General features: G+C 37.6%; 1 protein-coding gene across 17 annotated transcripts in view; it reads left to right on the top strand.

Annotated features, from left to right (window-relative positions):
• The window catches only part of EPB41L2 (erythrocyte membrane protein band 4.1 like 2), a 123,758-nt gene that overhangs the window by 89,929 nt on the left and 8,195 nt on the right, over window positions 1-25,634 (top strand). For 2 of the 17 annotated variants that reach the window (XM_037390886.1, XM_037390887.1), the window contains 9 exons: window positions 4,312-4,484; window positions 7,153-7,334; window positions 11,746-11,808; window positions 14,665-14,811; window positions 19,164-19,313; window positions 20,381-20,434; window positions 20,639-21,199; window positions 23,095-23,217; window positions 23,719-23,817. In XM_037390886.1, the coding sequence (XP_037246783.1) occupies window positions 4,312-4,484; window positions 7,153-7,334; window positions 11,746-11,808; window positions 14,665-14,811; window positions 19,164-19,313; window positions 20,381-20,434; window positions 20,639-21,199; window positions 23,095-23,217; window positions 23,719-23,817 (1,552 nt within the window). Of the gene's footprint in view, window positions 1-4,311; window positions 4,485-7,152; window positions 7,335-8,877; window positions 11,684-11,745; window positions 11,809-14,664; window positions 14,812-16,200; window positions 16,306-19,163; window positions 19,314-20,380; window positions 20,435-20,638; window positions 21,200-23,094; window positions 23,218-23,718; window positions 23,818-25,634 lie in introns of those variants that run through there. The other 15 variants (XM_037390903.1, XM_037390888.1, XM_037390889.1 and 12 more) reach the window with 15 other exon arrangements.

Genomic DNA, 25,634 nt, shown 5'->3' with positions numbered 1-25,634 from the left:
CCCTCAGAGAACTTGAGGACCATGAGACCTAAGCAGTTCATTACTGGAACTGTCTTATTGGATGCTTTTCAGTATTCAGATTTTCATTTAATGTAGAATATTTTTGAATGCAATGTTAGAATTTGTGCTGAGATCGGCAGTCACTCTCAAAATGTTTCATTGAGAAGCACATATTTTTAAAAATCTGATCAAAGATTATTTTTTTTTCATTTTTGATAGAATTCATTAGACAAATTTACTAAAATATATCATCCACCATTCTATTCCTCTCTAAAATGTAAAGTCTGCTCTGGGGGGTGATGTCCGTTACCAGAAACAGCATGCAGTTCCGTCTGCAATGAGAGGTTTATCAACATTCTTCAAATAAATTATGAAGTGATTTGCTTTGCTGGGAAACTGTATTTCCTAATATTATAGTAATAAAATGGACCCGAATAGTGAAAAAACAAACCTTATGGAAGTCAAAAATCCTAAACTGAGAAACTACAATGTGCAAATATGAAAGCTTTCAGGAGCATTAATGCATATTAGATAATCTTACTGCAAAAATTCTGACCTAATAAAAATAATTGGATTTTATTCCACTCAGAAGTGGCTTTTCCTAACCAGGAATGGTATTATAATGAGTATTATGTAACAAATACTTGAACTATACTGTAAATTCCACGTACTCCACTGATGTCATCAGACAGAAAATCCTTAGAACCTCTTATCCTGATTTAAAAACAGTAAAATAAGTCCAGCTCTATTTTTCTCCAAAGATAAAAAGCAGAAAAGCAATGCTACAGTCCAAAAGACTGTACTCTTTCAAAGAATGTGTAAAGCTTGTGTATGATACCACAGTAAATAGTATTCAGTCTAGGTGTACGTTTTTAGTTTCCAGACCCCTTAGCATGCCCTATATAACATTGTAAGATTCCTTGTGTTGTCTCTTGCAATGTTTGTTTTTCTCAAATTGTAACATGAAGATCCATCTTCTTACAACGTATGGGAAATTGAGCCAGTATATGAAGTTATTTATAAAAACTTGTATGAGCTATATTGAAAATGACAACCAAGAGGCATTAGATTCGCTTGTATCAGCTCAACCTTATAGGATTCCAGTACCATTTCCGAAGAGCAACAATCTACTTTAAGAAATACAGTCAGATTATATCTACATTAATCTTTTGAGGTAAACTTAGTCTGCAACTCTGGATGTTAACCAATGGCTGCAGAAAACTGCTTACAATTCTGCTTTATGATGTTTTATTTGAAATTTTAATGATTGAATCAGCATCTCCCCAGAATGTTTTAAAATGGTAAAAGCATAATCTTCAGTTATTTTGTGTAATTAAGCTTGTAATACAAAAAAATCCATTCAAATGCCCTTAATCAGGAAGTAATTAGTTCTCTTGTTTTTTCCACATTAAAAGATTAAAAGTTTGTCTCAGCAGGTTGGAAGATAAAAATGGCAGTTAATGCTGTAGCCTTGCCAAGACTGGAAAATAAACAGGAAGAACCTTGGAAAAACCCTCTTAGCCTTCTTCCTCTTAGTGCATAATGCACTCTCTCTTGGAAATAAATGTGGAGAAATAAATTGTCACAAAGATTGCATAAGGCTGTTTTATAGAAGCAATGGAAGTGAAGCTCCAGATACTTGTGATTTTATTGCATAAGTGTCCTTAGCACAGAAGGGTGAATTAGTCTGTCTTGAATTTTATTTTCTTTAAAAATATGTTGCAACAGATTAAGATTCAGGTGTGTGCTTATGCCTCTTAGGCATGCAGGATTGGATCCTCCTGGCTAGTGCTCTGTCAAAGCCATAAACATCCTCTGTTAGTGAAAATGGTAACTTTCTATCTAGCTGTATTGGGTTTGCAGGCAAGGTTTTGGTAAGTGGAGGGCTATAGAGGTGGCTTCTGTGAGAAGCTTCCCGCACATCCAATAGAGCCAATGGCAGCCAGCTCCAAGACAGACCCACCACTGACCAAGGCCAAGCCCATCAGTGACAGTGGTAGCACCTCTGGGATAATGTATTTAAGAAGGGAAAGGAGTTCTGTGCAACAACAGCCGGCGAGAGGAGTTGAGACTATGTGAGAGCAACAGTTCTGCAGACATCAAGGTCAGTGAAGAAGGAGGGACAGGAGATGCTCCAGGCACCGGTGAAGAGATGCCCTTGCAGCCTGTGGTGAAGGCCATGGTGAGGCAGGCTGTGCCCCTCAGCCCATGGAGGGTAACGCTGGAGCAGATAGCCACCTGCAGCCTGTGGAGGATCCCATGCTGGAGCAGATGGATGCCCAAAGGAGGCTGTGACTCCATGGGAAGTCCAGGCTGTAGCAGGCTCCTGGAAGGAGCTGTGAACTTGTAAACAGAGGATCCCATGCTGGAGCATGTTTGGTGGCAGGACTTGTGACTCCACGGGGGACCCACGCTGGAGCAGTTGCTGAAGAACCGTAGCCTGTGAGAAGGACTCACATTGGAGAAGTTCATGGAAGACTGTCTCACATGAGAGGGACCCCATGCTGGAGCAGGGGAAGAGTGTGAGGAGGCCTCCCACAGAGAAGAAAGGAGTGGCAGAAATGTGTGATGAACTGACCACAAACCCCCATTCCATGTCCCCCATTGCTGCTCCATGGGAGGCAGTAGGGAATTCAAGAGAGAAGTTGAGTTCAAGAAGAAGGGAGGGGTGGGGGGGAATGTGTTTTTAAGTTTTGGGTTTAGGTATCATTATCCTACTCTGATTTGATTGCTAATAAATTATTTTTTTCCCCACGTTGAGTCTGTTTTGCCCATGATGGGTAATTGGTGAATGATCTCTCCCTGTCCCTCAACCCACGAGCTTTTCATTATATTTTCTTCTCTGCCCTGTCCAGCTGAGGGGAGTGATAGAATAGCTTTGGTGGGCACCTGGCATCCAGCCAAGGTCAACCCACCACATTAGCTCACCATTCTTTTTGCTAAGTATCTGAAAATTCTTCAGTTTTGCTGAAATATCTTTAGAATGACTGTCAGTTTTCAGAACCCACCACTGGGTACTGCCTTAATGTATGTTGGTTTGGATTCCACTGACACAGATATTCCCTGTGTAAATGCTTCAGAAGAGGAAAACAAAGTCAGCATACTCTTAAGTCTCACTTGCCTATGTGTGCCATCCTAAGTACAAAGGGCACAGTAGTTGCTGCTTCTGCGGGAAAGAAACCGGTGTTCGGTGGGTTTCTCTTTGAAGATCTACAAATCAAAAAGCTATGTTTGGAATAGCCTGATGGGTTTTACTTGGAGGGAGAGTAGGCCATGGAGACTGGTATGCTGGATGTGCGTGTATTTGCAGCGCTACGTTGATCCAGGAAGTAACATCAAAGACCTTTCTAGAGAAGCAGAGACTGGGAAGAGTTCCTGCAGTGATGACTGTTTATCCTATCAGCGAGTATGGCACTGGAACAAACAGTACCCTCAGTAATTAAGCTGGTGGCTCAAGAAGTCCTCATTGAAGGAAATTCAGGGAGGTATAGAAGATCTGTCTCTTTAAACTCATGTGATACCAAAAAACTGGGGAAACAAAGCAGAATCCCTCATAGCAAATTCTACCACATTGTTCCTTAGACTTTCTGACATTGATGCCAACACTGAGGTACGAATGTACATACCCAGCACAGAACCCAGCATTAATAGTACTCGTAACTGAATCTCTTTATCCTTGTCATGATATGTTTTTTTTCTCCTCCTTATATCCAGCAAACATAAACTCATATAAATCTATAAATGACTGTAAAGAAACTTGAGTCTGAATCTAGCTTGTTAAACTTGTCACTGTTGGGTCACAACTCTCCAGCTATCTCAGTCTTTTTTTCATTTCATACATCCTTCTGCGCCGTTTTGAGATGCCATTCCCTAACTTTGAAGAATGGCAGCTGCTGTATTGGTACCTCAGAATATAGGAGAAACAGTGGAAGTGGGAGATATATAATTTCTACTACAAGTAACATTCTAAGGAGGGAGATGTGGGAGGTATTCTACCTGGACTTATAACGGCCTCAGCTTTCTACAAAAAATAAAATTTAACCAAAGTAGCACCAAAATATAAGGATCACACATGCTTAATCATGCTGTGGAAAATGTGATGGTTATCAGCATCGCTTCAACTCCAACTGCAAATAATAAACAATATGCATTGTTTTAGAAGTTCTGAGAGCTTATGGTAGAATACTTTTTTGGAGTGCACAAATCACGCATGGTGAACTGAAGTTGAAATATAATAAGTAGCTTTAAAGTACCTCATTAAATATATAAAATATTTATTTTTAACTGACTTCCCTCATATTTACTTTTTAGGCTTGTATCACCAGAACAGCCTCCAAAAGCAAAGTTTCTAACCTTGGGTTCCAAGTTCCGCTACAGTGGACGTACGCAAGCACAGACACGACAAGCTAGCAACCTCATAGACAGACCAGCTCCGTACTTTGAACGCACTTCAAGCAAACGTGTTTCCAGAAGCCTTGATGGAGGTATGAAGTTTAACTTATTTCTTCAGTGTAATGATTACATTATGTGTTGTCACTCTGATCCAACAAACATTCAAAAATGTTGACATTATGAATGGCAGAATGTCAACTGACAAATTTTTTTAATTTCAGTTTCTGACGTGTAATGTAAGGAGTAGCCACTTTAGTTACTTGTCGAATTTAAGTGACCTAAACAGTAAGTTAAGTCACTGTCTAAATTGTATGACACTGCTGTGATTATATGGAGGTTTCTGTATTGAACATGTAGCATCTGTGTTGACTAGTGATACCTGTTTTACAGTATAGGCATGTGCTATATGCTGTTGATTAGAATTGTTTGGTCAGCAAACCAAAAAAAAAAATAAATTGGGCTCTGGGTTTGCCTGGTTGTGTCTCTGTACAACAGAAAAGGCAGAACAAGTTGTTTCTTCTAGTGCATCATCTGCAGAATACAGGTGTGTATGCATGTGTGTTCAGGCCCAAACTTTCACTCTTAAAGAACCATTACATTCAAAATTTTGAGCATGATAAAACATTGCTCTTGGGTTTTGTTTTTCTCCCTTAAACATCTTTGGTTTCCTCTCAAATGAAACCAGCAATTCCTGGCAGCATTTAAGGCATCTTGCAGGCTGAAATAGTTTTAAACTGTGTTCATTGAAAGTCAAACTTAATATTGTTCTTTCTTGAGGCAGTAGTCCCGATGTAGGTTCATACTGTGAGTGTACACTGGAAACCAGAAATTCTGTAGAGGGTGCGCTTGCACTCTGCATCTCCTTTGTGAACAGCGTGTCCAGTGCCATTGCTCCTCCCAAATACCTAGAGTTGTGTTCTCATCTTCGTAAAGGTACTCTTGCTCAACTCCCACCACACCCTTACTAGAGGGACTGCAGCATGCTGCAGGAACGAGCTGAAAAGAACCATATGAAATTCAACAAAAATAAATGCAAAGTCCTGCATCTGAGGAGGAGTAACACCATACACCAGTACATGCTGGGGGACCACCTGCAGTGAAAGCAGGCTTGCAGAAAAGGGTCTGGGGACTCCTGCTGAACATGCGCCAACAGTGTGCCCTTACAGCTAAGAAGGCCAACTGTATCCTGGGCTGTATGAGCAAGAGCATAACCAGCACATTAGGAGAAATTATTATTCCCCTCTATGCAGTACTCTGTGAAGACCATATCTGGAATACTGTGTCTTTGGGCTCCCCAGTATTAGATGGGCATTGATATATTGCAGTGAGCCCTGTAAGGGCCACCAAGCTGACCAGAGGTCTGGGAGCCTATATAATATATGAGGAGAGGATGAGGGAACTGTGGTCCTTCAGCTTTATTTAAGAAGAAAAGGCTTGTAGTGAGATATTGCTGTCTACAGCTACCCAGAGAGGAGGGACAGAACAGACAGAGCCACACTTTTCTCAGAGATGCCCAGTGATAAGGCAATTGGGGAGTGCCTGCAAGTTGAGACACAGCAAAATTCAGTAGAAATAAGAAAACTTGTTGTTTGCTTGTTTTAAGTGTCCTTGGATATGTTCAAAACTAAACTAGACGGGTTCCTGAGCAGCCTGGTGTAATGGGACCTGCCTGAGCAAGGGGCTGGACTAGCTGACCTCCAGATGATCCTTCCAACCTAAATTGTTCTGTGATTTCTCAAAAGTAACTTGTAGAACTTGAGGGATGTATACCCAAGAAATGCTCTATTTGTCACCCAAGAAAGGATCAGAAGCTTAAGTTGCAAAAACTTACTACTTAGAGAGGCCCTGAAAGACTAACATCACAAATCCGGCATTTGCCGTTAGCTGGCCTTGGCTTCTCAGCAGCTTAAGGGAGTCTCTGATGTGGAGCTGAGACTGTTTTCAGAAGAGGATATCCCTCAAAGGTACTCCAAGAAACATCTTCCTGTCAACTTTCTGCACCTTGGCTTTGTAAAGCAAAGTCATATGGAGGTACTACAGAAGACTACTATAATGAATATAAGTTTATATCAAAGTTGTGTTTATTAAAGCTGGCTAATTTAATGAATTCTCCTATATTTCAGTACTACTATTTTGACTGAGCCAGTCATCCTGATTTGAAAAAAAACATTAATTTAAGGCCTTTCACTCTCTTGTGCTTTGACTATATTCAAGTATACATATTCAGTATTTTCCCCCCTTACATTTTTTGCAAGCATTTAGGGAGGAAAAGTCTTACTTTCAGTGAGCTGTTGTTTCTGTAGTTTGGTAAGGTTTCAGAATAAAAATACTGTGACAGTTACATGCATAGCTATTTCTATATTGCATTAAAACAGCCCTCTGAAAACATTGAATTTCCACAGAACACTGTTGCCTACTTCTCTCTTTTGTTATGGTGACTTATGCAGTCACAAGAACAGTAGCTTCAATTTGTCTTCCAAGACTAATTAGAAAGTTAATAATTACATACCTACCTGATACTGTGAGGTTTCTTCCCTTGCATAGTAAGTGCATATTATATGGCAAGGGTACATAGCTGTTCATACCAATGCAATGAGAACCATAGACTTTTTGCAAAGCCAAGAAGCTGAAAAATATTGTATCACTCAGTAACTAGCCTGTATTGCTCATTGCTGACATCAACATAAATTCATTCTGTTAAAAAGTATTAATACGTTCTGACTTACCCCAATTAACCAAAATTACTTTGTTCTCGAATAGCTCCCATGGGTATCTCAGACCAAGGTCTTCTAAGAGACTTCCCTGCTACTGGAGGGCAGACTGCTGGAGATAAAATCATTGACATTGAAGCTGCTGGTCAGGCCAAGTTAAAAGAAGGTGACAGAGAAGATGACGGAAGCCCAGTTAAAACTCCACAATTAGAATTGACTCAGGATGGAAAGGTATGGCTGACTTTCACACCACAATTATTTGTTCATGTGATGTGTGTCCATGTGTAGTTATTTAGTTCTTCTCACTTCTAAGCATCATACAGAACACCATAGTAAAATATTAAAGGAAAATTGTCAAGTGTTTTCTGTAGGTTTAAATTAATGTAAGTGTATGTAAGCAAAGGAGAATACTGAATGGCTTTGACCTAGGGTTTCTTCTTTTGATGTAAATTTAATTTGAATTCTCAGTAAGCTTGCATGAGTTCTTGGAAAAAAAGCTTAAAAGGGTAAATAATGTTTCATTAATTTCCTTAGTTTGTGTAGACTTTTAAAAAAATTGTTAGTATATGCACATTTGTGTACAATCTACAAAGCTGGGTCTATTATGACTGCGTTTAATTACCATAGTTAACAGTATTGTGTTAGTAGCATTTCCAGAATTATTTCATCCTTTAAAAACCTGTATGTTGACTGAGGTGTAGATTTCTGTGAAAACTTGAGTACTTTAGTCTGTTTCTGTTGCAAACAACCATTTACTTGTCTTGTTTGTTTGAGCTACTGGAGCAATAGGTCAAAAAAATAAATTTAGGTCTTGTGTGATTTGATGTTAAAATTTCCTTTCAAAGTGTCAGCTAAAATTTGCTGCTTTTCTCTCTTGGAGATATTTCTTTTTTGGGCAGTTGTCCAGAACTTTCTTTTGTATTTAAAGAGTTATTTTGTTTTCAAACATTTTTGCAAGTTAGCTATCCATTTGATTCCTAGGGGGACCACTGAGTTTCTCTGTGTGGTTCACATGTTCCGACTACATTCAAGTGCAGGAAGGGAAGAAATACCAACGGTTGCTTTTTTTGTTTGTTTGTTTGCTGGCAAGTTGAAATAATTTTGAATTAGCCTAGCAAAAAGGCACATACAGAGTTTCTTTATGGGAGAAAAATGGTAAAATTACTATGTTTTTACTTTGGGCTTGGTAAAATGGTGATATTCCTTTGTTTTCAAAGTGGCAGTCTCTTTCAATGCTTTAACCAAAAGAAGGGGGGAAAAAAGCAGTATTGTGGGAAGTCGTTCCAGGAAGCTGTTCAGTAAGGTTTTGTTATACATGCCAATTGTGTGAACAGCTTTCTATCCCCCCTAGCGCAGATACTTCTTTTCCTTTCTGGCTGTCTTTAAGCCTTAGAGGAAATGGTTATAAACCCAAGAATCAAAGTGCCAGCCTGTCTTTCGTGTACTGCACTGTCCCCTGACCTTTCTGCCAAAGCTTTGAATGTCTGTCTACTTCCATCTGTTGTGACTATTATGGTTCAAAAGTGCACAGTTCTTTACAGCCTGAGAACAAAACATTCGTAATGGGATCCTTTCATAATCCACAAAACTAAACAAGTTGGCTGCTTGTAAAACACAAGGGGATTTCTATTTTTATTTGGCATTTCTATTGCGTTAGTAGAGCTATCCCTGCTTCTAAGAAAAAAATTTCACTAACTAATAATTTCTCTTTTTTCCCTCTTCTTGTGCCTTCAAACTTGCATTTTGTTGTGCTTTCATTTTCCACTGTGCACAGAATTTTTTTCAGCTCACTCACATACACCCATCATCACTACCCATCCATTCTGTGTCATGCCATCTCACAGGCCTGTCACCCATCCCTGAGATGGACATGCTTTCAGATATTTCAGAGGAAGATCCCTTTGGGGAGCCCCTTCTTACCATCTCAGACATCTCAGAGTGCAATTCCATGAAAGAAACACCAGATCATAATAAAATAGCTTCACCGAATAGTATCTTTGAATCTATGAGACCCATAGCTAGTCGAGGCTCCCCTGCTGTGGAGGGAAAAGTCCATACAAATGACTACAAAAGCACTGAGTTTTGTGTCTCATTTGGCTTTATCAGATGCTTTTCTTTTAGTTTCCGTTCGCTGCTTGATTACAATGGTTATATTACTTTTCCTAGCCTTCCTGATGTTTGCATCTCTTTCCTGCCGCCTGGCCTTCAGCACTATATTCCTATTACCTCTCCTTCCTTCATCCCCTCTTTTCTCCTTATCTTTGTGCTGCTTCTGTCTGCTTTCCAGTCTATTCCTTTTTCACTCACATTTTCCCTTCCTCTTGCTCTGTCCCTCTGCTATCTGGAGCCTAAGGTGACTTCCTTTAGTGCTTCTAATGACAATGACCTGAATGACAAAGCAGAGGAAGAGGAGGTGTGTAATTTTGTTGCTTAAACATTGATACTTGCACATAGCTTCTATGCTTGTTCTCCCAGCGGCTTGCTCAATTTTGCACACTTCCTAGTATAGGAAAATGTGTATGTACGTGCCTGTAGACATATATAAATATACACACACACATATATATCTGTATCTTTCTAACCTTTCTCATTTATGAAAAATTTCCATTGCAGTATTTTTAGTCAATAGATAGCTGGTGGTTTTTCTGCCTGAATTCCTACAGCATGCATAATTTCATTAGATTCCACAGATATGGAGCTGCAGGTAGAGGTTTTTTGTAGTTCAAAATGTTTACGAGCACATAAATCTGAATACTGAAAGTGCTGTGTAATAATAGATATATTATTACTTGATACTATTTACAAATTGTGCTACTTGCACTATCAGTTTTTGTTAAAATGCATGTCTCTTGTGTGCATTGACTGGAGTGCACATCTCCAAAGTTCCATTTAGATCTGAGAAGTAAAATTCCTAAAAGCTGAATTCAGAAAGCTGTGAATGCTTTAAAATCAGCTTTTTTGTTATTCCAGATGGTTCTGCTCTACAAGGCTGTGTGCAAAGCTGAGTCTGTCCAAGGCACTTTTTTTCATTTGTAAACTACTTTGATTAATCTCTAGCAACAGTTAAGGTGGAGACTGATTTCATTCATTAGCTGGGATCGCAGGTTGTATCAGACTTTAATCACTGAAGTCTGAACATTCTTTGAAATGCACTGCTGAAATTCAGTACAGAAGCCTTAGTCATGCTAATACGTTGCTCTGATCATTTGGAGTGGTTGACAAAATGCCTTCTTTCCTTATGTCTGCTGTGTACGTTACAGCAATACCACTAGAAAAAGGTGGTTTATTTTGATCTTCAAAGGAAATATTAAACCAAATTTTATAGACTCAAAAAGGGGGAGGGCCTGTTCAATATTACATTTAACAAAGATTGTTAAACTGATAAAATCAATACAATGTACATATTAAAAACATGCTGAATATGACGTCATTAAAAACACCAATCTAAGTTTAAAATAATGAAAAACGTGACTTTAAAGAATTTCTCAATTTCTCTGTAACCTAATTCAGTCCATCATTTGTAACATAAAGTTGCAGAAAGTAGAACCCCAGATAACCGAGAAATGAATAAAAATGTGTTGTGTACCACATTATGTGTGCATTCACACAGAATCCAAAATGCAACAGTATGTGCAGTAAGTAAACCCATCTTCAAATTTATGTACTTGCACAGTGTGGACTTCTAAATGCATCTTTTCCTGAGATTAGCAGTTGATATTTGTACCTGTGGAAACACTAGGAAGTGGTTAGCTTTTTAAAGAATGCTGTTCCTTTAAAGGCATTCAGTGCACTTGTAGGTAAGATAGGAAGATTAGCTATCATTTCCAACAGAGTGCATTGCAGTTTCAGGAAGATTATATTCACCTAAAAAGGGTGCAAATAACTCATCCCAAGACAGCAACATTATTCTTAAAATAGTTCAGACAGTTTGTAAATAAAGTATGTAGGTGTTTGACTTGAATCCTAGATTCTCCTACCAGAAGAACTCATGCATTAGATTCCATTTTCCCATCAACTTGTTGCAGAGTTCAAGGTGCTTACCATAGAAATTTCACATCATTTTTTTTTCTTTATTCATTCTTAAATTTTCATCTGGGAAAACACTGAAATGTACAGCAAGAAAGGGACACAGTGTGAAACTTCCATTTTTCATGCCACTTATGCCAATATTACTTCAGCCATTCTACAACAATGTAGGTGAAGGAAGACCAAAGTCGCTTAATAATTTCAACATCTGGGGCCGAAACAGTAAAGGTCTGTAAATATAGCAAGCTTTGCAGCATTTACAAAAAGATGAACCTCTCTTAGTATGTAAGTGTATGTCAACAGTGCCTTTTCTTGGTAATTTGCCGTGTGCTTACGTAGGTCGAATATGAAGAGGAGGAAGCACAGCAGAAGGTGCATGATTGTTTTTTTACAATTTAATCTGGCTGTAGCTGCCTGCCTTGTTAGCACCCTAAACTTTCTTTAGTTTAGTGGATTTAGTCTGAATAGTGGCTTTTCACCTTACCATTTTATTTCCTTTATTTAACTGCCTCATTGTAAGGGTGGTTTTTTATTTACTTGCTGGTACATTTTATGTTCGTTTTGATTTTTATTATTTTTTTTAATTTGTGTGTGTGTGTGTGGCTTAATTTCACAGACCAATTCCTTGAGAGTAGACGGGGAAAATATTTATGTCAGACATAGCAATTTAATGTTGGAGGTTTGTATATAATATAAGAAACACTTTCTCTTCTCACGGGCTGCCAGGCTGCATGGGATGGGAGGTCACTTGCAGGCTGTTACAGGCACAGTGCATGAAGTGCATGGGGGAAAAACAGCTTGAAAATGTTGCATGTTATCATTGTTTAAATTAAAACAAAACCCAAAACAAAACAAAAAAACCCACAGAACCACAAAAAAGATCCAAACAAACAAAACCAAAACTCCTCAGCCTGAACGTTGACTGTATATTTTGTATATTTTTGCTACATGTTTTCAAGGTGGCAATTGGGAATAATAGCCCTATTTAGATAAAGCAAACAGATGGGTCCAATTCATAATCCTAAATGGGATTTTTATATTTTGCTTATCAATATGTGCATCTTCTGTTGAGTAGGGTTTCTAGTTTTAGGCAGTTTAATCAATCTCTATTAAATACATTATCTGAAAAAATGGAGTTAGTAAGGCACAAGCAGTGGTAGAAAAGTTGGTAGGAAAAACTAATTCTGGTTCTGATGCTCGCTGATTTTGGGAGCTTTGAGAAATGTATGTGAGGATTGGGTTTTTAAAGGGAATGTTTAGACAATGCTTCTGAAATCTTTGATATTTTTTTTCTTTTCAAATGGAAGTAATTCTTGCTTCCTAAAGGTTGGTCTTCATTGAAGATGAGCAACAGAAACGAGCTTTGAACAGTATGTTAATGCATAATGCTTTGTCACTGAAGTAGAGGGGGTTTTTATTATAAAAATTTCCATATAGTCTGTTAATCTGGATTGTTTTATCAAAGACTGTCTGTATTTATAATCAATATCATTTAACTTGTGGTTAATAACGTAAGCTAGTAACTGAAGAAATTTTAAAAACCCTACTGCTATCTTTAAATTTTTTTTATTCATCCAGATGGGGCTATAAATAATTCCATTTGTCACAAAAACTGTCTTTCTAAAAATCATAGGTTTTGTTCAATAATAAGGTGATGTATGGCTCACATTAACCCAACTAATATGTTTTTTGGCTTTTTGCAGCTTTTGACCACTATTGAAACTTTGCTTGTGTATAACTTACTAAAGCACTGAAAGCGTGCATTGCGTAACTGTGCTTTGATCAAGTCCAAGAAACGTGCCTTATGTCAAGCCAAGACAGGTTTTAAAATTATAACATGATTGTTACGAGCTTCAGTTGTGTAATAGAATGCCTTTGGCATGAGGTTTTCCTTCACTTAGAAAAAACATACTTTAGGGGGACAAATTTAATGTCTCATTTGTTAGTCCTAGATTAAAAGTGAAGTACTGGTCCTGTGACAATATGAACCTACTGAGTTGCAGAGGGGATAGGTTCTTAGTGGTCAAAGTGCATGTGTGAATATTTGCAGAATTAGGAAATAGATGTACAGCACCGAACTATTACTGGGGCTGAACATGCAAGTGAAAAGAAATTAGAAACTAATGAGTTTGTATTGGGTTTAGATTTTTCATTACTGTCATTGACAGTCTTTGCATTGTGAGCACTGACTGGAAAAATCCTAACCAAAATGTTAAAGTACAACTTAAAAATGTTCTGTTACAAAGTACATAAAATCTTTGTACAAAACTCAGATGCTTTACCTGAATTCTTGTATCTGATTTACATTCTTTTGATAAAACTTGGTTAATAATAATGTCTAAATTTATACTGTTCCATTTTAATCTTCAGTCTTTTAATTCAGTACTAAAAATGGATCTGAAGTTTAAACTTGAATTTCACCATAATATACTGAAAAAAATATTCTTGTGTTAGAATGTACATAACCAACATAGGCTTTTCTCAAGACCTGACATACTGGAAGGAGGACAGATTATGAAAGCAGAGTGAAAACTGCTCTTCCCACCAAAGCCCAGCATTGTATTTAAAGGTTAATGAATTTCCAAGAGATCTAAGCAGATAGATTTTTGCCTGCTTACCGGAGCAGTTATGCAGAAATATAACTCCTGATCCTTATGCCTGTTCCTGTATCCAGTATAAAGTGAAAGACTAGCATGTAGTTAGTTATTTGATCCAAGGTGCTGTAGCTTAGCCTCAATGTGTCATCACAAGACCTCATTCAATATTCACTCTGAGGTGTCCTCGTTGGCACTTGCTTATGTAGGTGCAATTTAGAAAGAGCATCTCTTTAGTATTGGCATGCACAAAAAGTATCCCTAGCTGCATGCTGTCTGCTATCAGGTTCTTAAATGTAAAATTGATAGATACCAGGCTTTAAGGCTTTAAGTCTTGATTCTTCCAGTAAGTTTAAGCCTACGTGACAGACACAATGAGTAGTCTCTCTGAAGTTAAGCAGGTGTTAGTTGCTTGCATATTTGGCCCTGTAGTATTTTCTTCACAGAAATAAGTATTTTTCATGGAGCTTGTAGTATCAAGAAAGATGCAGGTTTATAATGCTTCTTGGGTTAGACTGTTCTTTCATTGCCTTCAGTAATGTTATGTTTGCTTTTATGCTAGCAAATTTTAGATGAAAGCAAGCAACTACTGGAAATTGTTACTGTTTCGTAGGGATAGTAGTTTCATGTTTGGATAAAAATAGCTCTCTCTTAAATAACTTTGCACAGCATTATTTTTCCTTTGCCTTAAAATATGGAAGAAACACTATATGAGTGGCCCTACATTACAAAATTAAAACCCAAAAATTCTTGGTTCTCTTATAGCCTTAAACTCTTTTATTTTAAGGCACCCCAAAGAAGAGTAGCCCTTCAGACACAAGGCACTTTCCTTGGTTTGGTTTCTTTTCTTTCCCTTTTTCTTTCTTTTTTTTTTTTTTTCTAGTTAAGTTTGCTTTTGTTGTCGTGTTTTGTCCTCTTTGTTTTACGTTGTGGGTTGCTAGGACCTGGATAAGACCCAGGACGACTTACTGAAACACCAGGCTAGCATTAGTGAGCTCAAGCGCAATTTCATGGAATCCACACCTGAACCACGCCCAAATGAGTGGGAAAAGCGGCGTATCACACCTCTGTCCCTACAGACACAAGGGGTATGTCACTGCAGACACTTGTCTGCATGCGTTTCCATACAGCCCTGTATGTAATACAGTAAATACAGTTTGTCCTTTAGATTAACACTTTCTTTGGCTAATGTAGTATTCGTTGATACTAAGTATACATTAACTTTTCACCTTTTAACATTAGACCTGACTTTAAATGATGTGTGGAATTTTATTCTTCAACAAGAAAACTGAATTAGAATCATTAGAAAAAAATGGAGGTGATGGCAGTATTTTCCTGTGTGTTAAGGACAGCTTAAATTTCACTCTTGATTTACACAGATTGATGAAGATAGCTTTTCAGTGACAGCAGAACATGTCCCTCCTTTTCCCTCTCTTTAACTCTTCACGGACAGCTTGTGCATACACACACAGCCTGTGCGCTGTTTCAGAATGACCTTACGTGATCAGTTAATTTACACTGTTGACCTCTTCAGGATGTATTTAATATAGCTACAATTTACTCAATCTCCAAAAGTCTGTAATGTGAATTTGTCTACTTTTTCTGTATACCTCCTTCCTGACTGAACCTTAAAACAGCAGTTTGGAAAGCGATTTTCTACAAATATCATCCTGAATGCTTGTGGCAAAAAAGCTACCCAAATAAATTTCTCTTCCTGTTGTAAAAATTTTAGTTTTATGTGGAGGTATTTGCTACTTCTTTCATAGAGTAGAAGAGCAAATCAGTCTTCAAAAGCAATCAGTTTCTCTCCTATTGTTATCCTTTTCTTTCATCATTGTTCCTAACCTTCCCTCCTAAATGTGTTCTTATCCTATCCCATTAAATTCTTAAGTGTTCTCTTCAGTCTCCAGAGAGGTGAACTTTTCAATTAAGTTTGCTTGATGCTACCAAATTATTTTTGTTAATAGGACATTATTTCAGCAAGATACTTAAGTAATCTGAACTGTGAATATGTGCATAGAGGTAATCTAGGCACTGACTGTATGGATCGCTTCTTTAATGACTATTTTGTTAATTTATGGTTACTGCCAAGAAATTATTCCTCCAATTTCTGAGTAGTACCTGTATATTTATACACATGGTGGTATATGCGTAGGTGCAAATGTTGGTCAAATTTTCAAATGTTGACAACACATTGGTTCATTTAATAGCTATAAATATCTTTTTGGTCAAAAAAGACATTTATGGAAAAGTGTAACTTACCTTTTATTATGTGGTTGTGTGTATTTTCTGTGTTGATTTATTTGTATTGAAGTTGAGGCCCCTCCAAGTTATTTTATCTCTGGGTTGTTTGGTTTTTTTCCTCATCTAGTATGTTCTGTCACTTTCAGATGGTTTGGGTTTATGTTTATGTATAGTATGTGTCTGTCTCATTGCTTGTTGATTTACACTGGTTTTATAAAATGAAAACCAAATAGAAAAAAGGAGACCACATTTTCCAAGTGAAAACGCTGCCTGGGAAGGAGAAGCAATGGACTACAATGCCATGGATTGCTGGAGCAAAACCAGAGGAAACCAATAAGGTGGCCGCCCTGAAACCTACTGCTTTTTTGCTGTATCTGCTGTGGGCTAGCTTGAGACTTCTTTCTTTTTCTTTTTTTTTTTTCTTCCCTGATGGAAATAACTTCTTTTAAGGCAGTACTGAAGTGAAAAGGTTGAGTTGTAAAGCAGGATCTGTGTGTGTGTATATATATATACACACACATATATGAATGCCAGTAACATTTTGCTTAAACACCAAACTAGCTGTGAAGTTCTGAATGGCTATTATTTGAAAAGAAAACCAGATTTTCACCAGAAAATTACTGTATCTGATGTGACTAGGATGACATCTAAACATATTATTTCCAGTCTATATGGAAATAATTTTCTGCAGTTATTTGACACTTAACACAAGAACTTTTGCTCTACATGTATGTAATTATTATTCAAGTCCGTAATGGTGAAGAAGCAGCATAATTTCAATGGCAGCCTGATTCTGAGTACCTCCATGCTTCTGTTCCTCAATTTTTATCCACCAAAAGAGAGGGGGTTTCTCCCCAGTAAGCTAGCTTAACATCTGTGCAGTGAAAAGCACTATATAACTAGAGGGACTGCTGGCACCGTGATAGTGATAATGGGTAGCAATTGTGATGTTGCTTTTTTACGTTACTTTTGGACTATTTTCTACCACCTAGGAACTGGGGCATAAGTAGGTTAATGTGAAGCTATCAGTCCTATTTCAGTAACAGATAAAAATACAACATTTGGGAAACAGTGTATTTCCATCCTGAATTATTTGTTGATGGATGTAGAGAAGTTTGTGTTCAAGTGTTTTGTTACCGCCAATTTATATACTTGCTGGTATTAATAGACTAACACATTGCTCAGTCCTGTTCCTGGACTGTATGTTTCCTTGCCTGTCTTTTAGGACAGTTGGACAAGCAAGGTACCACTGCTAATATTCTTTCTTTTCCTCCTTCCTTTGCTCCTGTGAAAATATTTGCAAATAAGTCATTTTCTGTGTTTGAAAAATGTTATTTTGGGTACATCTCATTTGTGCCACTATACTTCTGTGTCCCTCTACTCCTACAAATACACAGCATCTGTGACTTAATTATAATAGAAATTATGACACATTGATATGTATGTCACAAATAACTATATGAAATGTTGTTATGTTATGGATACCCACTGTTTGGTTTTGTTGGTTTTTTTTAATCCACACCCCAACCTCCTTTCTACTTGTAAATACAATTTCATATTAATGTATGGGACTATGTACCAGTAGGGATTTGCCAGGAATTTAAACACCTTCACAGGTTGATACATTGTTGTAACCACAGTAATTTGATGAAAAACACCAATTTTCTCTGTACATGTAATCGTTTTTACTAAATGCCTCCTCAGGGAACAGGGGTTGTATTATGAAACAAATTGTGTGATTGGAGTTTTCCTTTTAAAAGATCAGAAGACCTAAAAATTTGAAGGTGGTAAAAGGCAAAAAGATGTGCCAGTCTTTAATTATACACATATGTGAGGAGAGAGAGAGATGTGCACACAGTCTGACCACATACTACATAAAGATAGTTTTTCACCCACTTTTTTCTTTTTTTACTGCTTTGAGTGGTTAGAAAACATGTGGTGCCAGAGTACAGTAGGAGTGTCATGAACATCTTTGCCTTTTGATGTAATCTATTAATAGATGAACATTTATTTGGTGCAATAAACTAGGGAAAGAGAGTGGGGGTGAGGAACACGTTTCCCTGGTGGATGCTGCATGAGGACAGATTTAATAACTTGCATCCATGTTAACCTTTCTTAGCCACCTTTGAAATATACTTTAGATTTATTGTAGGGAAAAAAAACTATAGGGGTTCTTTTCCTTTTCCTTCTGTGTTCTTCTGCATGCCATATGTGTTGTAGTATATGCACAGTAGCATGGTATAACTTTAAGTCAGTTCAGATTCTACGTTGTTGCTTACACGGTGAGTCCACACAAACTGTAGTCATCTGCATGGCACCTTGGCTTTCCTCTGGCATGTGCTTCTGCCATGATTCTCTGTAGCACCATTTTCTAAGACAGAAATGTACTGAATGTTGTCAAAATGTGTGTTATGTCCGTGTTACGTATTTGTTTCATTATTGGCTTTTTATGTTAACTGGTTTTACTTCTAACTTAATACCAGTGCTCGTGGAAGGAAAACTGGAATAATTTTAGCCTTTTCCAGAGGCTTGTACGCACATGAATTTTAAAAGTTTGCTTTACCATACAGATTTATAATACAGTAATACAGAAAATAGACCAGACTATGAACGTAATTTATGCTTTAAAGCAATGTGCCCTTTTATGTATGTCTGAATAAAACAAGTTGCCCGGTCAGATGGTCAAGGCTTTTTAAAAACAGGTTCTTTAATAGAAACTAATTTCCTTAGGTTATTTAAGCCTTTGAAAAACATATATATAACATATAAAGAAAACCTCGTTTCAGTGTTGTGGGTATGTATTGTTCAAAGCAAATGTATCTGACCGGTACCCTGAAGCTCTGAGCTCATCAGGCATTAGAAGGTGTTAAAAATGGATTTTTAAAAGGCAAGGATCCCAATAGTAAATGCGGAATTACTGCCAAAGTAAACTGTTCTGTTTGGAAAATCCACGGAAATGTTAATGTTTCAAACTTTTATAACGTGACATGCATGGTGGGGAGATGCAGTATGCATTGTACGACTGTGTGTGGTGCCCGCAGATGTTGTCCTGTCTGTCCTCATTTCACCCGGCGGCAGCCGGTGCCGAGCCCTGCACTTTGCCACGTTTTCTCCTGCCAGACCTCTCCTTTGTAGGCCGCTGCCTCTCCGTCCGTCACTGTTTAATTCTTTCCTTTCCCTTTTCTAACTCGTCTAGAGCCTAGAAGAGGAGATAACGTCCATTTTATTTAGTAAGGAGGGCTTTTGCGCGGGCACGAGAGGGCCCTTCACCGCCGCCGCCAGCGTGTGGCCAGCAGAGGGCGCTGCGGGGGAAGAGACCGCCGCCTCGGCCGCGCCGCCGCCCCAGGTGCTGCCCCCGCCGCGCAACGGTACGGGCCGGGCGGGCTGCGTGGGCGCGGGGCTTAGGCTGCCATCCCCTCCGACCCCGAGGCCTTAGAAATGCCTGAAAGGTGGCCTGAGGCTTGCTACCGGAGCCGGTAAGCTGGTTGCTTGTATCAGAGGGGAGCGCAATCCGGCTAGAGAGCTCAGTTCTGTATTTGCAGCGCCAAAGAAATACCAATTGGTGCTTGTTCAAGCATCGCCAGGAATGCAGCCTTACACTCTATAGTGCTTTGCTCGGTAAACAGCAGTAAAAGCTAGGATTAAGTCACAGATGATGTGTGAATTTTTGTATTTGTATCATTCAAACTCAAATTTTGCTGCTAACTTCACTAAACCTACATTAGATAATGAAAACTACCCCATACATAATTTACTGTGAGCTTTCTGGAACATCCATCACAGATCATTTTGTTACAGAACAAATACTAATATAACTGCTTTAATCTCATCATTTGGGCTCCGGACTGGATCCTAATGGGATCATCTGGCTAATCATGTATTGCTGTTCTGACAACATACCACCCTGAACAGTCGTTGTCTTGTTATCTATTAAGTTTCATGAAGTAACTGGCCAAAGACAAACAACTAATAAAGTCTTTTTTTTTTTCTTTTGTATTATGATAATCTGATAGTAAAATGCTAAATAGGTTGGTGTGGGGTTTTTGGTCTTTTTTTTTGTTTGTGGTTTTTTTTTGCTTTCCCTTAATATTTATTCTTAATTCCTGATTTAACTGAGAGAAATAACTGCTGCAGTAGCATCACTGGCCAGTGCATTCATACTTTTATTTTCAGTCTTTCATAATTAAATTCTTATCCCAATTAATAATGTCCATAATTCTTACTTACTTTTGAATGGAATTTTTCAATGAAGTAGAAGGAAATGAGCATAGTTCTTTGTGCATCTTGCAGTGAATATACAGTACCTGTCTAGCGTGATGTACATAGATTCTTAAAAGCTTGTTTGGAGGGTGTTGCGCTGTTGAAAAGGGTTATGCATTGATTTGTATCCTCTGATTGCTTTTTGTTTCACAGAGACATGCTTCCAGAGCAGAAGGGCCTTGTACTGGAGTCAGCGATGCTGCTAAGGTTCTACTGATTTTTTCCATAGTTAAATTTGGCTCTAACTCTTCCAATCCATCCTCATTCTTCTTTCCTTCCTTTTTCAGTTAACCATCACAACCATCTTTTGTCTCTACATGACATGAGCCAGCCATCAGCTAATTTTGTTTCCATCATTTTAATTTATTCATATACTCTACTTTTTTTTTCCTCATCCATGTTTTTGTGCAGAGTTCACATGAGACTCTGAACATAGTGGAGGAGAAGAAGCAGGCAGAGGTTGAGATAGAAGACACACTAGTCGTAGACGAAACCAACAAAGGGAAAATGCAAGTTGCCACTGATGCTGGGGAAACATGTAAGGTGGAGCATCTCTCAAAAAAGGACTCTTCATCATTGCCACCAGATAGTAGCAGCAGCAGCAGTAGTAGTGAGAGTGAGGATGAAGAGGTGGGAGAATACCAGCCACATCACAGGGCAATTGAGGAAGTCATCAGGGAAGAACAGGAAGAAGATGATGACATGAAAAGGAAAGAACATGAAGAAAAAACACAGCGTGTGGAAGCCATACCAGAAGGCAGTAAACTAAAAGTACCAGTTGAGCACACACAAGTTACAGCTGAAAATTTGGTCCAGGAAAATGCAGTTACCATAGCTACAGAAGAGAAGAATTTGTCAGAGGAAATTAAGCAAGATTTAGGTGAAGAAAAAGAGGAAGAACAGCTCAAACTCAATGGAGATGTGTCTCATGTTGACATTGATGTTGCACCACAAATAATTTGTTGTTCTGAGGTAAATGGTAGAACAGTTTGACAACTAGATTAAGCAGAGATATTTCATGGGGTGAAAATATACCCGCCTTTCTTCTTCTCCTATTCCTCCAGCTCTTCAGGCACCAACAAGATTCAGATCATTTGGAAGGGGAAACCATTGATGAGCAGTGAAATTCTGTCTCCTTCAGTTATGGTTTCTGACTTTTTGCTAGAGCTGAGTGAGAATCACCAGTAAGGCAAACCTTCCGAAGACTGACATCGCCTTTTTGTCTCCCCCTTATTTTATATGCATATACATAATATATATATATTATTTACATGTTTCCGGTGTTTTTAAGTCTTGTCTTGTCTATTTGTCAATTGTTTTTGACACGTCCATGACATGTAATTGTGATTGGAAAGCTATTGGCAATTTAAATTAGAAAACACCCATCACAAATTTTTGTTCCTTTTTCCCCCTTTATTACTCACTGCTTTTCTTGCCCCCCCCCCCCCCCTTTTTTTTAATATAAATTTTATGGATTTCTAGACTAGAGTAAGTATGGCTAGAAGTTGCATCAGTGAGAGCACTGCATTGTAAAGGGATAAGACATTTATCACAATCTTACTATGAAGTCTTTTAGTGAAAAAGCTATTTAGGGGGGCATGCTTGGGTTCCAGTCACAATCAGTTGTTTTAAGCCAAACAAGACTGAAGAGCTCATTACTAGGCAAACTTTATAAAGAAGCAGAAAGGGGCAAAAATGAAGCACAGGGATGCATCTCTTTGTAAAGTTGGCATGATCTGCAGTTTATCAAAGGTTGGGTGGTTTTTTTCCTAGTTATATACCTGTTTGTTCTTGTAATGGTGGCATTTTGGTTTTAATTATTATTTGCACTTAAATCCAAACAAATTACCTTCTTTCTTTTGTTGTCTTTTGCATACACAGGTGTTCTGATTAATGATGTGAAAGAATTAGTTTATAAGACCTTTAGAAGTTGCAGACACCCACACTTCCTTAAAACATAGCTGGTTTGGAGGAAGGGAAGAAAGGCTGCTGTGTGTGCAAGTGTGCGTGAGGGAAAGAAAAGATTTTTTTTTTTTCCTTGGATTTCCTCCATGTGCATCCAAAATCAGTGGGAGATAGCAACTGATGCATCTAGAAAAATGTCAAAAGGCTTTACTAGATTTTGGGTTTGAAGTGCTTAAATATATCGAAAATCTGCTCCAATAAGATAAGTTACAAGTTCACTGGTTTACAGGCCCCTGGTTAATTATTTTCTTTGTGATATTGGAGAGGATGCCACTGGCTAACTCTAAATGTTTTTTTTGAGGATTGTTGTCAAAAGAATCCATTGACTTCCAGAAATATTACATTGAATATATACTGTTTAACATCCAGTTGTCAAAGTCGATTTTCCATTCCGGAAGTACTACATAGTAAGACATTGAACTTTTATGCCATTTCCTTGGAATTTCTAGTCCATATTTGCAGTTTAATTGAGCAATGATAAGTATTTTCCCAGGTTAATTCTAATATGAAGCTTATCCATCTGAACTAGCTATCAGCTTTGTGCAAACTAAGACTTTGTTGTGTTTTTTTCCTTGCTATCAATTCTCTTTTACACATTTTCAATGGATGTGTTGCAGCTTGGTTTTAGCAGTTGCCTTCTGTGGTATGTACTGTTGGCTGAAATACACAACTTTGGCGAGGTTATCAGGAGGTTAAATTTTTGTACCATGTTATGTAGATACTAGAGGACTACTGTATTAGTCTTTATTTTACTCTGCTTATTTATTGCATGCTTTTTGATTGGAGAGACAGTCAAATGGATATCTTACTGTTATGGTTTTCTTGAGCTTTTGGTTGCATTTTCTTGGTCCACTTTACAAACCTTCTTCTTTCAAATTGATTGGTTATTTCTTGCACCACAGCCTCCAGTAGTGAAAACAGAGATGGTAACCATTTCAGATGCCACACAGAGAACTGAAATCTCCACTAAAGAAGTTCCAATTGTTCAAACAGAAACTAAAACTATCACCTATGAATCTCCACAGGTACAGTGGCTGGGTTATTACATTATTTGCAAGTTGATTTTATTCCATTTACTTGCAGATCAAAATAGATAATGTCCAAAAAATGCTTTTCAAAAACCTATACGTTTTTCTAGCATCTAAGATGATACTTTGGCTATGAATTAGGTAAGTGAAATGTTTGTAGACAAAGCAGTATTACTTCTGAAGTTCTAAGTGTTTGTTTTTTTTATATAAGGACTTAGTTGCTGTCTGCAAAGGTATAACTCATTTTTTATTTTGGAAACTTGATTAAAATATCTCATTGCTCCTGAAAGGAACATGTAACTTTGATCATAAATTTTCCACAAGAATGAGCCATAACAATGGTCTTACATGACTTGGTAAACTTTGATGGTTTCTATTTAGATTTCAGTTCTAACTGAACTCAATAACGTGTTTAGTAAAGAAAAATGCTTTTCTTCTGTGAAAACAAAGCTTTTAAATGCCAAAATACAAAAATATTAATTTTTTTTTTCCTTACAGTTTGATGGCAGTGCTGGTGGCAATGCTGGTGTGCTGCTGAGTGCACAGACAATTACATCAGAGTCAATTTCTACTACCACAACTACACACATCACAAAGGTGAAATATAATAATGTCTCTCTCAAATAAAAACAAAACAAAACAAGCCCTCAAAATAGTCTGATATGAAGTTTCTCACGTATCTGCTAATTTATTGAAGAAGACTTGACTTGAAATGGATTGGATTCATTTCGGGCGTGTGTGAGAGTTAATCTTTCTGTACACAGATTCTGAACAGAGAAGTCCTAATGAATAAGCAGGAATGTATGGGATCAGGACAGGGAAAGGGAGAAAAATATGATTAGGTTTTTTAGTACTTCATATAGGTCTTATTTCTGTGTTTGACAAATGAGTATGTACCTAAATTTTTACAGTTTACATCCTGTCTTCAGTTAGTGATATCTTAGAGAATCTTTTCTGTTATTACATTACAGTTAATATAACTGATTTGTCTGAGGTCCACGGGAGCCCTGCTAATGGCATCAGTTATAAGCGTGAACTGAAGCAATGTTTACTCAACCTTTGTGTTGATGAACCTTGTGCTGCTAGGTTTAGAGCATATGAAAAATGTATCATACCACTAGATTACAAGCATATTTTGGAACTGAATTATTTGTTCTCCATTCCATGCTTGAAAAGAAAAGGAAAAGTTGATGTTAACAGGACCTCACGCCTGTTTCACTCTCATGTAATGTTTCATGCCAGAGTATGTTAGAACTGCCGAAGTGTGATGATGATGGTTGTTGTTATTATTACTTTATGTAAATATTCATAAAATTTTAGATGTGCCCTAACAACACAGTTTTGAACTCTTGTCTTTGAACTCTTCACATAGTTTCCAAGAAAATTACAGAAAGCATTATTTAGGGTAAAGCAAAAGGGAAGAGCGAAGAGTAAGGTCTGAGTCTGAGATTTTTTTTCCTCCCCAAGAAGTTTCACGTCATTGCAGAATGGAACAGTAATTCACTGTTCACTGGATATATATTCAATATATATATTCTAAAAATTAAAATACTTTTATGATTGAAAGTTGTTTTCACAGAATGACAGTGGAAGGATGATGTTGGAAAGTTGTCAGATGAAAGTCACACAAAATAAAGTTCAGAATTTAAAGTCTGCATGCTTTGTTATACAGAGTAGTCAACAGGTCCTTTTCAGTTTCCTGTTCCCTTTTGGAATCATTAAGCAACCACCATTTTAGAAAAAAGTCTTTATTCAATAAATTGTGCTACCACAGCTGGGCAGGGGGTGGGGTAGATAGTGTACATTTACTTGTCAAGTTCAGATGTCAAATAGTGCTGCTTTTTAGAAGGAACCATTAAAGAAAATGGTTTCAGTCTTGTCTGCTACTAGAAAATTCTGGAATTACCATAATGCAGCAGATCCTTATATTTTCTTACTGACTGCTTATTGTCAATTCAAAAGACTCTGAATTTTCTAAACTTTCTATTTTACATCCCAAACTGTTCATTATTGATAAAGAGACCTGCCAAGATAGTTTGAATATTCTAGTGGTGTTCTTAGCAGAGTCATTTTGGATCTTTTCTAATATGGTTAGTGTGTCTTCAGTAGAAGCTTGTTCTTTTATCTTTTACAGGCTGATTAAAAAAAAAAAAAGCATATAATGTTATTTCTGTGAGACTTTTTCTGTAAGCTAAACTGGTTTAATCATTACAGTAAGAAACGAAGAAACAAAGCACAAAATTATTTCCATCAGCAGTTTGAAATATGTTGAAAATATCTGACTAATGCCTATGAACAACGGAACTGAAAACCAGATCATCTTTTTATTTAATGGCTTATAATTCTTCAGAGACTGAGAAGAGGCCCATGATGGATGGGTTGAAATCAAAGAAAAGCTTCCTGGAATGTCCTTG

This window comes from Falco rusticolus, chromosome 6, assembly GCF_015220075.1.
Source record: "Falco rusticolus isolate bFalRus1 chromosome 6, bFalRus1.pri, whole genome shotgun sequence".
In the NCBI taxonomy this organism is placed as follows: Eukaryota; Metazoa; Chordata; class Aves; order Falconiformes; family Falconidae; genus Falco; species Falco rusticolus.
This window is presented reverse-complemented; position numbering and strand designations above follow the sequence as displayed.